The sequence below is a fragment of the Apus apus genome, chromosome 1 (genome assembly GCF_020740795.1).
Source record: "Apus apus isolate bApuApu2 chromosome 1, bApuApu2.pri.cur, whole genome shotgun sequence".
NCBI classification, from domain to species: domain Eukaryota; kingdom Metazoa; phylum Chordata; class Aves; order Apodiformes; family Apodidae; genus Apus; species Apus apus.
Window position 1 is genome coordinate 73,935,424 of NC_067282.1, and position 15,410 is coordinate 73,950,833.

Consider the following 15,410-nt stretch of genomic DNA (forward strand, 5'->3'; position numbering starts at 1 on the left):
CCCAGTCAGTAAACTTACTTGTATTCAAGGGTCAAACACATGTGCTAAAAATGTAATTTAAATAAAATTCAATATTGAAAAATTAGAAAATTTTGAAGGGCAGGGACAGAACAAAGCCTATCTGTAATTTTGAATGCATGGTGCCTTCTGAAAATCCAAGTTGAACCACTTTATATAGATACTACCTCTCAAATCAACAGCACACAAACCATGGACCTTAGAAGGACATAATTTGTCAATGGAAAAAACCCTTGTTAATAAAATAACCTCAAACCCTTATTTCAATTTAGACCACTTATTTGTACTAGGATGAAGTCTGATTTGGATCTGATGTAATTGCAGTCTTCAGGGCATTGTTCCCCTGACTTTACTTTCAGAGCTAGTTGTTTATTGTTTGGGGTTTTTTTGCAGACTGGCCTGGCATGTCTTTTTCTGGGCTGATGCAACTCCACCTGGACTGCACTGTTGAGACAGTGACTGCATCTTGCCCAGACAGAGCTGACCTTTCCAATCCTGACTCCTTCTCCTGTCAAAGGAAATAGGTCCAAGCCAACTCCACCCAGGCTGGGCTATGAACAAAACTGTATCTTATTCAGTAAAGGTGTGTAGAAGACTGGGGGGAGCAAGAAAAGTCTCCCAAGTTTCTTAGGTCTAATTCTTTTTTAAGCCTTCAAAGAGCAGCAAGTAAGGCAAGCACCAAAATAGAAATGTGGTCTTCTAACATGTCCACATATAAGATAGTAATTTTTAAGAGCCGATCAGCTGAATGAAAACATGAACTTTCTTTAACAACAGCTCCTCAATAGGGAAAGCTCAACAGGACACTTAGAATTTAAGCAGGTGAAGAATTCAGATGCTGTTGGTCTGCCCACAAATTATAAATAGATCTACAAATATCAAAGCATTTTTAAAGTATCAAAAATCAAAGGCATAACAAAAAACAGTATCTGGAACTACAACTGCATTTGCTTCTGAGAGAAGAGTGAAGATACTGCACTTTATAATCTGTGATGTTTTAATTCATTAGTGAATGCAGAGATAAACTGCTACCTGGATTGATGTGTACTCAGATGGCAGTGAGGTTCTCACACTGTAGATGTCATTTTGAAGTCTGTTCCTTATCTGTGATCACTATGTTTTACATCGGAATACATGGTTTTGTTTTTTTTCAATACTCAACTTTTGGATTGATTTGCTGTGTGACTATTCATCTAGGAATCTTCTGAAGTATTTTGAAAGAATAGGAGTCAGATTTAATATGAGAATATGAAATAACCAGTAGTAAGAAAATGTAATTTCTACTGTATTAGAATAAGGCAACTTCAAATTAATGTTAAGAAAAACTCCAAGCAGTATTGAAATGATATTTGCACGTTTTTATACATCCACAGAACAAAATAGGTAGTCATATACTAAAATCCTCCTGCTGTGATAAGTATTACCTTACTTGCCACACCCCAAGCAGTTGAAAGCACATGACTTCACCTCAGGATTCTGTAACATCAGCTAAGATGTTTTCATAGCTAACTTTGTTTTACCTCCTTCTCTGATTCAGCGCATGGCCATTTTTTAAGGACAAAACTTGCTTAAAGATAGTAATATTTAGACAGCTAGAAGGGTTTGCAAGCTATAGTAACAGTGTAAATCTGAAATCAGCATGTACTTCCAACTCTTACCCATGAGTTTAAGAATCATCAACCTATCTAAGGTACATTTCAAGATTGTTGCGTTCTCTATTGTAAATCTGAAAAGCTGGCACCCAGTCCTTTTTGGCACTACTCCTCACTTCTAAAAAATCTCTTTCCACTGATTTGCCAGTGCATAGAGCACTATAAAGTAGACCAGCCTGATAAAATCCAGGAAAATAAAGCAAACTCAATGACTAGAGGTACAGAGTAGGTTACCCAGGAAAAAAAATCTGGATGAATACAAGTCATCCAGCTTAGAGGAAAACTATGTAAGTAGACTTGAAGGCAGTATCCAAATATATAAAAGAAACTAATAAACAAAACCCTGAGGGGAAGCAGTGTGAATGAGTTCTGGTCCATATCTTTGAAAAGAACAAGTGACATAAACTGTAGCAAGGAAGATAGCTGGAAAACTGATAAAGGCACTGGAGCTCTATAACATACTGTCTCAGGAATAAGCACAAGAGGGTCAAAATTATTTCAGGATGTCTATCTCAGCCCCGTGTTTCTTTGTAGAAATTAATATTTTTCCACTTCAAGGCTACTGGTTCTCTTCTGCACCTCCAAGTGTGCGCCATAAAGCCTCAAGCAGGGCTGCCCTCCCCAATGCTATGCTTGAATTACAATATCCTGCTTCCCATCTCTAACACGTAGATATCGAAAACCCAATAAAGCAAAATCTCTTTTGTATATAGATAAGCATAAGAGAACTGCCAGGGAGAGGCAAGATTGATTTGTCATATGAGAAGAGAATAGCCTCTTAGTGCAATTGTTGGAGCAAAGGAAAGAAAGAGCCTCCAGCAAACTGCAAGCTGTTCAAGCCTAACTGTGGTCACCAGGAGCAGATGGTCACACCCATGCACATGAGAAACAAGAAGGTGATTCAGAACAGCCAGCACAAATTTATCAGGGCTAGACTGCATCTGACCAGCCCTGCTGCCTTCTGTAATGCTATTACTGGCTTTGTGTAGAAGAGGAAGGTGATGAATGTAATTTACTTCAACTTTGACACAATCTCCACAGGTATCCTTCCAGCCAAACTGGAGAAATGCAGACTGGGTAGATTACAAGGCAGATGGAAAACTGGGCTCAAAGAACAGCACTCAGAGGTTAAAAGTCCAAAGTCCCCATTGACAGTCTTTCTGGTTCTCAAGAAATATCCACAGTAATTCCCAAACTCCTTCGAGTGAGGGAGAATGTTTTGTGATTTGTGTAGACTTGGGAAAGAACTTGAGTTGGGCAAATAAAAGATGAGATGTATGCAATGATCTTCTTTCAAATTGAAAGGTGCCAAACTAGATTGACGCACCCATTCAGAAATAAATACCCATCAAGCTGTCGTCCTAAATCACCTGTACAGAATGGCAGTGCAACTAGTGAGACAGACACTGCTGCACTCCTGCTGCATCGGTGAGTTTGAATGGTTTGTTCCTCTGTCAAGATTAACTATTTAAGTAAACACACCCATGCTCATCATGAGAGAACAACAGTCCAGTCTGTGGTGTAGTTCCCAGGTTCTCAAAATATCAAATAAAAGGTATCTGAAATATGGTACCCTTGAACCAAAACAAGTATTTCACTAGAAGGTAACATCATAACCTTTCTAGCAGAAACATTTAGAAATAGAAAAATACAATCTACCCATGACGTTGAGATTGCATATGTAGGGACCATGCCCATGACAGCACAAGATATTTGGCAATTTTTAAATATATGCAAACTTGTGAGAATGTACTTAATACCTTGCTACACTTTAATGAGTTTTAATTTCTATTTATAAATCCCACATTATGCTGTGCACAGTGCAAACAGGCCTGTTTAATACACATCAAAATACGAAAATCTAAGGGGATCACCCCTCCTCTGAAGTCACCATGGTTTTTCACTTCCAAAATTGCGACCATCATATGATCATACAAAGTATTTGAATTCTCTGCTCAAAATCTTCTAACAGCCAAGACACAGGACTTCAAATAGTGTAAGAATTAATAACTTTGGATGTGCACTGGATAACGGTGCTTGGAATATTCTGTGTTTTAACTTTGGGATAAGATCTCCACCTTTCAGCAGTTGACAGCTGATAAAGCAATCAAATATCTGAATCATACATAAGAATTCTTATGTAGATCACATCCTAAACTCAGGAGTATTATGGAAACTTCATCAATTAACAAAAGCAGTAATCAAATATGAAATACTGTTATGCTTTGAGAACAGCAGCTTGGCCTTGTCAATGCATTCAAGCGTAACAGCAAAGCTTTTAACAGGTTATTCCCTTTCAGTTTAAAAAGCTCAAACTAAAAAAAAAATTAAAAATAAAAAAAAAGCTCAGTGTTTCCAACAGAGCAGTCAAAATAAAGAGGTTTATCTCATGTTCTTGGTCTCCAAACTGAGCATTTTCACACATCTATGACACTAGCTGGATACAGTCAAGTCCTCTAAGGGCTGATTCTAACTGCATATCATTTTTTCCAGGTGGAAATTGTGTCTCATCTTGCACCATAAGACGGATCTCAAAATTGATGAACTGGCTTTTTATAAAATAAAAAAAGTAACAGATTAAGAAAAATCACAGGTGACCCTTTTCATCTTCTTTTATATTGTTCCACATTCTGAGTTTGCAGAGATCACAGCAAAGCTGCTACAGTTCAAGCAAATGTCTGAAGAAAGAAGCAACAGACTTCCAGTAAGTCTTCAAAGACTGTGAAAATAGAAACTATTAACAAGATAAATGCTTGATGATTTAGGAAGTAATATTGAATTCCAAAATTTAGCAGAAATTCTTTTTTTCAGTGCTCTGAACACCTTGTGAAGCAAAACAATTTTTAACTCACCTTAAGAAAACTACAGTATGAAGAAAAATGTTCTAAATCAATGGATTAGATGAAAAAAAATGGAAAACAAATATATTTATAGCAAGTACACAACATGTGAAATAAAAGCTATGTATATGATTACGGAAGTACTAAAATAAGTCACAAACACCTATTTTTGCTATTAACAAAGTGTTTCATTTGTTGTCCCATCTATTTCCCTTCCTACACAGGATATGGCAGACAAAATAGGGTTTACATTCTATATTTCCAAATTCTATATCCATTACATCACCTGCTCCATTTTCTCCACATTGCCTTTTATGTACAGAGATGAAAGAAAACAGTGGGAATTAATATCTATTTTTAACTCATGTTTCTATGCCCATATTTACACTTTTACAGTGTTTTACTGAAAGAAAAAGAAAAATGTCAATAAAGAAAACACTAACAGCTACACGAGATAAAGGGTTATACTAATGCTGTTGCAGGACAGGGGCATGCACATCTAGGCACAGATCCCTCAGCTAGACAGTCTGTGTATGACTGACTTTGCATCTTTACTTGTATTTCACCCAGGCATGTATCCAATTGTTTGTGGAGAATTTAGTGTATGTGGAAAGTTATGGCTCTCTCATCACTGATCTTGTAACCCAGTGTGTGGCAGATTACATTAATTCCCAAGGAATGTTCTCTGACTTAAAATGTTTATGAAGTATATAAATATTGCTTCATGACTTCACAGAGTTTTAAAATGAGATAGTCTTTCCTGTGCCAGTTTTGTTTGACAGCTGCCAAAGGTTTTAAGACTACAAAGGCAAATTAATGGGAAAAAAAAATCTACAGAATCCAGGTCAAGGAAGAAAATACTCACAGCATCTGAGATTTCTACATTGAAATAGAACATAAATAAGAGCATCCATTTCCTTTGTGTGACGGATTATCTGTATTTTTTTCTTCAGTCTTAATTCTATGAACAACCTTACATGGCCTTCCAATAAATAGACTAATAGCATATGATGTCCCTTGCTGATTTCTGTATTTCTGATTGGAAAGGGAACACAATAAACATCTGTTACATTATTGAGAAACTTTGCTTTCTAAGAATTCATTACTGCACCTTAACAACATATTAATATGTTTATCAACTGCTACTTGACCAAGTTACTAAAACTGGGAGAGTACAGGGGGATTGATAAAAGCCTGGAAGAGTAAAACTAAAATATTTCATGCAAAGCATTTACAAAAAAAATTAACTTGATCTCACAATTTTGTATGTGTGTGCACATGCTCATATGCTAGAGAGTCTGTGTGAATTCACCCTAATGACTTGCTTACTTGAGTGCAAGACTAGTCTAAGTATAAATCTTCCATTCGATCAAAAATCACAAATGCTATCCAAAATTCAAAACAAGTCCTTTAGCTCAAAAAGTCTGCATATTTAGTGTTTCAATCCTTAAAAAAAAATTAATCTCATTTAGGATGTTTGTACAAAGACTTGATAAACAGACATTAACTAACTTTTACACCATCCCCAACTGAGTCACAGCAGAGTATCACTTACTTAGGAGCACTGAATAATCGAATAAGCAGGGAGATATTTTATTAGAATTGCCAGATTTTTCCTTTCTCACAGTTAAAGCAAAAAAGCAGGAAGGAATGCTGAAGAGATGCAGTATTTATTCTTGTCGTATAATGGCTAAAAGCTGGTTCTCATCAGTATGGGAGCAAATAACACGCTACCAATATGGAGCAATTTCATAGTCATGTTCACAACAGAAAATAGCTGTTCGTACGTGCTTTGACAAAGGGAGGAAACTTAGTGATTTGAGATGAAGGTTCAAATCCTCTCACTTTTACCTGAGACAGCTCTTCACCAAACTAAGAGAAGTCAGAGTTCTCAATCCTGACTGCAGTAATTTCCATAACTGTGGAAAAAGCTATGCTTCAGACTACACTGTGCTATAAATAAGAGCTGTGCCCTGCCATTTAATCCAACCACTTCAGTGTTTGTGTGGGCTGGAGATAATGGAACTCTGCCAAAATTTCCAGGTCAGACAATACAGTTTTCTTCCTATTATTTGACTCCCAAAGCTCAATTCCTTACCAGGTTTCAGACTATTGTGCCCATTCCTTTATTTCCAGCATCTTGAACAGACATGGAGATTTAAAAAGTGGTAAGTTCTGAAGTCTTGTATTTTTCTCACTGTGTGTTTTTCTTGATCATGTATAGGCTTGAACTGTGGTATTGAGGGAATAAAAACTGCCAGAAAATATTTTCACTTCAAAGTCAGAAAACAGCTTTCTGGGGCATTTCCAGTTTACGTATTTGTATTTCTGAACCAACCACAATTGAATGTGTTCTAAAATGATTCCAGACTTTTACATCAGAGATATAAAAATTACAGTGAATAATTAATATGAAGCAGAGGCAAGCAGCTGACAAAAGAAGAAAATATTTTCCCCTATGCAAGTTCAAAAATAATGCTATCCCACATACTCTGCCAGTCCTCTAAAACTGGCCAGATTCCAAAAGTAGTAATTATGTAAACTCATATCAAGCACTCTGTGGCCATTTATAGGTTCATAAATTAATGCCACAACTGCTGGTGATAGGAAAGAATATTGCAATCTCTTAGTGCTCTATTGAATCATGCTTTTCCTGAGTAGATTTCAAGTAAACATAAAAGCTTAGAACTGTACAAAAATGCAGAAATAACCCAAAAAAGGAAATTCTCCAACACTTTCAGAAGCCATTTAGCCATTGATTTTCCAGCTTGCATGATAGCACTGAATTACAATCCCTTATTAAATATGGACAGTAACACTATAGTGTTAGCACACTGTACAGCCACAAATAAAACATCAGTAAAACCAAATCACACACAGAGGTTTAGGTATTTAATTATGTTGGGTTTTATTGAAGTGGATTTATTCACATGGAGCCCTGCTTCTCTAGAACTTTTGTTCAAGCTAAACAAGACGTGTAAAAACTAGGGCTACAATTAGCCTAAGAAAAAACTACAAATTCTCTTGCCTCATATATCTTCGCTCTAAAGAATATTAAATCATTACAGAGTGATGGATCTCAGCAACAGCTCTAAATTATTTTACAAAACAGATGTTAGATTTTGTCTACCAACATCTGAACAAGTACAGCTCCTTTCCAGACTGGGAGAAGACCGGCTTTCTTCCAGTAAGAAAGCATTCCCTACATCCCTGCCTTTAGATTTAGTATCACCAGTAGCTGGTGCTTCAAGTCTTTACCAGCATTTTATTCGGCAGCTCTGAATTGGTGAAGATTCTGGATTGATCTTCTTAGTATGACCATCCTTACGTAATCTCACCTGGACATCTGCACATTCTGATGACATCACCTTTGTTAACTGCAAACACATTTAATTCTGGTGACCCTAATGACAATCATGGCTTCATCAACAGTAGAGATCCACTTGGTGGTTCAAAACACACACAGATTTTCTCAGGTGGGGAGGCTTAAGTTTGATTTACCTTAAGTGCAATAGCATATGATTGGGATGTTTTGAGGGACACTATGTTGGGAAAGCTGGCCCAGGCCTTGCCACGCAAAGGTTTTATTCATGATGTTGACACTGGTGATTGTCATTAACATTATCCTCACAGCAGAGTAAGACAAATATATATTTCATAAAAAAACCCCCATACTTGTGGATCTGTATTGCATAAAACCTAATTTCTAAGAACATTTTAATTCAGGCCTATCAGGCAAGTTTAGGTGGCATCTGGCTGGCTTCTGGCTGCCCTCTTCCACTTGGGAGCAAATGACGGAGTGGGCTGTTTTGCTAATGGCTCCCATTCTAGACCACTGCCTTTCCAGAAGACTAATACCTGCCCCTCTTCCAAAACTTAATACAAGATTGCTGCAAAAACCATGCCAGTGAGTAAGTCTCCAATCATATCCTGCAAAAGGCAGTAGGCAAGAACACTCCACAGCAACAAATTTATCCTGCTTACCAACAATTTCAAGTCTGGACTTGAATTTCCCCAAGGAAAAGAAATCCACTAGGAGCTGTATGAACAGTTTTGACTATGGCAGGTCACTGCTAGCTATTGCTTTCCCCTGGAGCAGACAGAGCTTTCTGTTTGCACATGCTACGCAAAGTACACACCAGGGAAGTCTGAACACTCCAAAGAAGCCTCAGGCTCCTTGACCATTCACAGTAGCACCAGTCAACAGATTTATAGACTATACTATCCATATACATTTGTTCTGGCAAAATGACAGCAGCAAGACTTAGCCAATAGCTCTACCCTCAGGTGAGTTAAGTAGCTTGTCCTCCTAAAATGGCTAGACACAGAAAACTATATGGAGGAGGACTGAAAAATAACATTCAGAAAGAGATACATGGGAACATTAAGCTTAAAATGAAGAGATGGAAGGTTATACAGATTGCCCAGCAGTGAGATCATTTTAGAGACATTCATATGCTATGGAATTTCATCCTGGCAGAATCCACCCATATGTATCATCACACTGTCACACCACTGCCTGTGCCAGTATAAAAATGGAATTCTGGTATTTCAGATTATCTTTGAACTCAGAATCCTGACGCTCAGTACCAGGTTTTGATACGTTTTTGTGCGATCCTAGGACACAACTGTCTGAATAATAAGATAACATTGATTAAATGAGCTGTTATAATGGCAACATACTTACGGGTTGTTTTCATTTTCTGCAAAGCATGAGCCAAATTTGCCATGACATGTCTACTGACTGAAAACCCTAGCCACTTAATTATACCAGATAAAGGCTCCCTTTGAAATTTCTCATAGAACTTTTTTGTCCTTTACATGCCATTAAACGTAAAAGAAGTTTTTCACACAAATAAAATTAATTTTGCTCTTCTCTTTCTGGACGCTATAAAGATGAAGTACAAAAGTTAAATCCAAACTGGCCCTCCTTCATTAGAATATGTCTTTTAAAGGTTAATGCATTGTGTGTTTTGAAAAATAGTTCCCAGAAAGATGTTTTGCAAACCATGGAGCAAACATGTACACCACATGTCATTTCACTCCCTTTGTGATATTTTGATATGCCAGATTCATTGTATGTTAAAAAAAACTCCAACAACCCCCAAACACAATTTTCAGGAGAGCTTTCCCTGAAAAAGTTGGGGAGGGCAGCACAAAAGTTTAAAGATTAGGGTTTGGCTGTTCAGTATAGTGATTGTGATACACTGAAATAACTCAACATTGTTTTAACTGCTTGACACCAGTAAGTGAAAACACATGCCGAGTTTAACCTCTGGTTAGGAAGAACTGTTACATCACGTAGCTCAGCCAGCAAATTCAGCTATGAATAAAATTATCCCATTCCTTTCATAAAGGTCAACAGTAAGTCTGGAAGTATACTTTAAAGACAGCATTCGCTCTCAAAGGGATGTTAGTTATAATTACCACAAATACACATCTTAGCTAGCAGCTGTCTACAATATTTGCTAACATTTCTGTATACTTACCAAACAGAAAACAACCGCTTAGAGTAAAACTATAAATTTTACCACTTATTCCCACAGTTGACAGCTGTAGCAAGAATAAAGTTTTGGATCTCATTTTCCCAACATGAGTCTGTAAATCAGGCTCTTTCATGTGGTACCATAAGGAATGTCAAGTCTGTACTCTTTTTCCCTAAGAAAGCAGCAACCAGGAGGAAGGTGAATTAGGGTTTCCTGAGCCCTTCCTGGAAAGCAGAACAGGACAGGCCTGAATCCTGGAAAGTAGAATAAGGATGGGCCTGAATTCCAATCTACCTGATGACTAACACAAAGAGAAGGAAAACCACAGAGGTCAGAAAATAGGGAAAAACCCCAGAAACATAGCAGAAAAACATTCAGACTCTCCTTTTTAATAACTTTGTAAAACTCTTAGTTTATAAGAAGGGATTAACCACAAATTCTTTTCAGCTCTAACAAAGAAAAACAGAACACAAAGATACACAAAAGCTATCAGAAACAGAGGTTCTAGAGGAAAAATTGCATTTCTATGCACATCTGTGTTGTAACTGGAAAGTCAACTGGCAAAATCAAAAACATGAAATGCTGTTTTACCAAACACTAAGAACTTGTTCCACAACTGTTGCCTTAAACAACACTTGTATTAAGTCCATCTGGAGAGACGCCAGCGAAACAAGGTTTACAAGGCAGTACAATCTTGTGGATTATGTCCTGTAACTTGTTTATATTGGTTCTGTGGCTTAGCTTTTTTATCTCCCTCTATGAATCAGGATTTTCTGCTTACCAGCTCCTCCTCTAAAGGCAAGATTTTTTGTCTGTTCTCAATTCTTTTCTACAGAGAAGATGATGCATTCTTCAAGGATGGAACAATTCTGTCATGCAGAACCATAAATATTAGAGAAAGCAGGACAAGTTATAACTCTGACACCTATGCATTGCGACTGTTTCCACCTGTAACTAAAATATTTCAAGTACCACACTGTTGAACTGGAGAGTTATATGTCATATGGCACTTCCGTAGTGGCACAAGGGAAGACTAAAAACTAAGTGGAAAATGTCCAGGTCTCTCTTCTTTTTTTGGTGAAAAAGAAAGCTTTATAAGCTGGACATAGTTAAAGGGACAGTAACTCAAATACTCGATAAAAGACCATGCCTAACTGTACTATCATCTCCCGCTCTGCTGTTCTGTGATCCCTCACAGTTTCCATTGGCATTGACTAGAGAATTTTTTCAGCAGCTGATCCCTCAAAAAGTAACTCATGAAACACAAACACAATTGTAAAAAAAGGCGTTGCCTCCACAATACCCAGCAACCTTCCTTTTCCAAATAAATTGCCTTTACTTATGTCTGTAAAATATTAATGTAGAAAGAGTCTGAATTATGACACAGCTTATAACTGCCTCATCACGTGTTATTTGCTACAGTAAATGTGACAATGAACTGCAAGAAAAAAATACTCACTTGCTCTTAGGGCACTACACTAGGACCAGATATAAGTAGAGGCCTATTTTTTTATATACAGGCAAAACTATCATTATGCTGGGTAATTAGAATCAGCATAAAGCTTCCACTGGAAATTTGAACTGGTATTTCCCAGGTTTTGACTCCTGGATTCATGTTGGTAGTGTTTCCCAATTATTTCTCCAACAGTGTCTTAATTTTTGAAGTGAAAATATGCAAAGAAATAATTTGTTAATAAAGAAACTCCTTTGAGAACAGTGATAACATTTTCTTTCTCATTTGAGTCAAACATACACTCGTGGAGGTGAAAAAATAAAAGTATATGGAAAAAGGGAGTAATTTGTGTCTCAGCCTCCTGAACAGCATAATCGCTCAAATAGGTCTGGAAGTTACTGGCATCCAAAGGGTGAACTGGCTCTGTTCCTTTGCAGCTGCAGGAGGCAAGATGTTCTTTCCACCTTGTATCACTGAAAGGAAATCCCAGTCCACAAGACCAGGGATCACTGTTTCACCTCCTGGAGAGAAGACTTGAGCACTACAACTCCAAAGCAGTAAAAAAAATGGCAAGATTTATGCTGATATCCTGTTCAAAGGAGTAACTGTACCATCAAAGAGTGATTTTGGCTAGATAAGTTATGAAATTGATTCCCCTGTCCCCCATAGAGCAGGAGTGACTCTGAAGCTTCAGTTACCTAGTTCATGACTTGAAGAGCACAGCAATTCATTGGAACTGAAGCTTGTTTAGCCAGGTAGAGTAGCCCTCTTAACAGAATACTACCACTAAATTTCCTTATTTGAAAAATACTTTAAGATCCAAATACACTCTTTGCTTATGAAAAAGTTCTGTGCTCTCTACCAAACAAAAACATATTGTAGAAAAAGACAGTCCTTTGAACATCTCCAGATAACAAATAGGTACTAATACACTTGTTTTTTCAACACAGTTCAATGTAAATAATAACCAGAGAAGCAGCTGCAAACGGAAGAATTAGACTGATGTTTCAGCACTGCAATGGGAGAATCTTTTTTGAAAATTAAGTTTCCACCTGTAGATTTATGCATTTGGCAAACAGAACTTCACTTCTGCAATTGCTATTTTAGGACAGGAAAAATGCGTCCTGGAGTTAATCTCCCACTGAATGCAGTGAATTAGTAGCTTTGTCAGAATTTCACAGTTAACATAAATTTACAGCCACTATTCTATGGTAGTGAGCAGAAAGTCCAGTGAAACCATTTTAAAAGACCACCTCCTTAAAAACACCACCTCTTCTCCCCAGAATACTTTTAGGTTCCTCATCTATGAAAAAGAATTTCCTAGGAAGCCCTCAAAGTGCTGATTTCTTATTAAAAACTTTCATAAGGAACTAAATCACAGCTTCCTTTTCAAATATTGCTGGTTGCAGGAGGCTGCAGATGTTAAATGCATTACAAAACACAGTGCACTCAGGCAAGCACTTCTACAATACGTGCAGTACAGAAACAGTTGTGAAAGTGCTGTATTAATGCCAAGGAACTACAAAGTGTATTACGATCTAGATAAAGAAATATTCTTTTAATTCTATTCTATGACTGTTCTTCCTGTAGTATTAAAATACTAGTAAAATGCCAGTGCTACACTGGTCACATTAGCAAGGCAGAGAAGAGATCCCTGCCAGCTTTGCAAATGTACTGTACTTCCAAGGTCCAGGAAAAAGGAATAGTTAAACAATATTAATGTGGGTTTGGAGTGGTTTTTTTCTTTTTGTGGAAATTTTAATAAATCATATTTCTCTCCCTCAAAATGCACACAACCTGACCAAAAGTCAATTCTTATTGAATTATTAAGGATGCATATAAAGAGAAAGCACAAAAGTTCTTTCAAGACAGAACTGAAATCTTCCAACAACAACACAGGGTGCTTCTAAGTCACATTTTAAGATCCTAAATCACAAACGTGCACAACACTGTCTAAATCATTATAAAATCATTAAATACAGTTATTTTGCTTCATGGTACTTCTCACCAGAGTCACAAGAAACTGCGAAAACATTTGAGCTTATTTTATTCAATAGCTTCAAAGTTACTCTCTTGTACCTGGACCTTGCCCTGTTGCCTGACCTTCATTCATCTTTTATCTCTAATAATTCTTAGCATGTTGACAGCGAATTTCCATGGCAAAACACAAGCATTAAAAAAACAAAAAGCCCCGTAACAGAAAAACAAACAAAAACCCAGAAAGTTGTTATAGCTACTTGCCTCTTGGCAATTTCTGAGCATTTCCCAGGTTTAGTGCAATATATCCACAGAAAAGGAGAAAGACCAATCTTGACATCATGGACACAAACCCAACCTCGCACTGGGAATGTTTCTGACAGGTATCGCACAAAAGTGCTGCAGCTGCATTTAAGTGAACTGTTCTCTCTGTGACAAGAGGCAGCAACACTTTGACACAAGCTTAGTTTACACAGTGGGAGGAGACAGGATGACATCATTCACTCCCACTGGAAAAGGAGAATTAGCATTTAAAAAAATAAAAATATTATCAGGCTGCCCCTACAATAAACTTCTGACGTTTGTTAAAAGGTCTTTACACCACACTCAGGATAAGAGTTTATGGTCTGATCACTTAAATTTCCTGCAATGAAAACCAGGACTATAAAAACTTCTCTTAATTGAAAACTGAACTGAGAGACATTTTCACTGTTTTATCCAAGAAAGATGGATTAAAATGCAAAAATAACATTCACAGTATTCAGAAAACTGTATGTTATATTGAACTTGGTATTTTTGCAATCTCAAGACTTTGCTTAAGATTAATTAGGGCTAGATGTGGCTTTCATCCAGGAAAAATAAATACTAGTTTCATTTGACATGAAATTATAAACAGGTATTATAAATGTTTATGCAGCAAAAGATCTGTGCTTGAAAAAACTAAATACCCTTTTGCCACTTGTATCTGATTTTGGCAATTTGAAAATATTTTGTTTTCCCTTCATACATGTCTGATGTGTCAGTGACCACAATGCACATAGAAAGCAAAAAAGCAATGCACCTCCTTCCAGGGGCTAGATCCTCTCACCAGTTAAATATCTGCAAATGAAAAAAGAAATCCCATTATTACATGGAGAGCTGTTTCACTCGATGTTCACAATGATCCCAGTAAGCACAGAATTTGGTTCTACTCACAGCTGAGAAGTTGGGAAGAAAAAGGTGAAGCACAAGAAAAATATTATAATGGAATAAGGAATAATGAAGTCCCAAAGAGATTAAATCTGTTCAACTAAGCAGTGATAACTCTCTCTCTCTAAAAAAAAAAAAAAAAAACAAAAAAAAAAAAACCAAACCAAACAAACAAAAAAAAACCACAAAAAAACAAATAAACAAAAAACCCAAAAAACAACAACAACAAAAACCCCAAAACAAAACCCCCAAAAATGAAACCAGATCCCAAAAATAAAAACCCAACACCCATCAAAACCAAATATATCTATTGCCTGCCGTATGTAAAGCTCTTCGGTATGCTTGGTCTGTTCCCACTCTCCACTTGCCCGGATCTGACGTTGTCCTACTTTCTTGAAGTGCTCCACAAGCAGAGAAAAATCACAGCATAAGTGCATGGGCTAGGTAGAAACAAAGTAGTTTAAAATGAAAGGGTAATGTATGAAAGCATACAGGAGTATTTATTTAAAAAACAGATTAGTACTGTATTCAAAAGACCATATATAATCCATACTTCAGGAAGAACTTCAAAGCGGAAGCCAACATCTATGTCCTAGAGACAAAACCAAGGAATTGCACACTCTTCTAATCAGTATGGACAGCACACAACTACAACAAAAAGCATTGGACAATGGAAATGTTTTCCAGCCTGATCACACCCTCATAATTCTGACTTCAGGAAACCTTTTTCTGATCCACTAAGTCAAATCTGGGAATAGCGAGTTGGAAACCAGTATTACAGACTCCAAAAAAATCC

At 37.0% G+C, this 15,410-nt stretch overlaps 1 protein-coding gene across 18 annotated transcripts in view; it reads right to left on the minus strand.

Moving 5' to 3' along the window:
• The window catches only part of ABI3BP (ABI family member 3 binding protein), a 152,404-nt gene extending 138,558 nt beyond the window's left edge, over nt 1-13,846 (minus strand). For all 18 annotated transcript variants that reach the window (XM_051622176.1, XM_051622076.1, XM_051622147.1 and 15 more), the window contains exon 1: nt 13,691-13,846. In XM_051622176.1, coding sequence (XP_051478136.1) covers nt 13,691-13,769 — 79 coding nt within the window. In that variant the 5' untranslated portion in view covers nt 13,770-13,846. The remainder of the gene's footprint in view (nt 1-13,690) is intronic.
• Between the last annotated feature and the right edge of the window lie 1,564 nt (nt 13,847-15,410).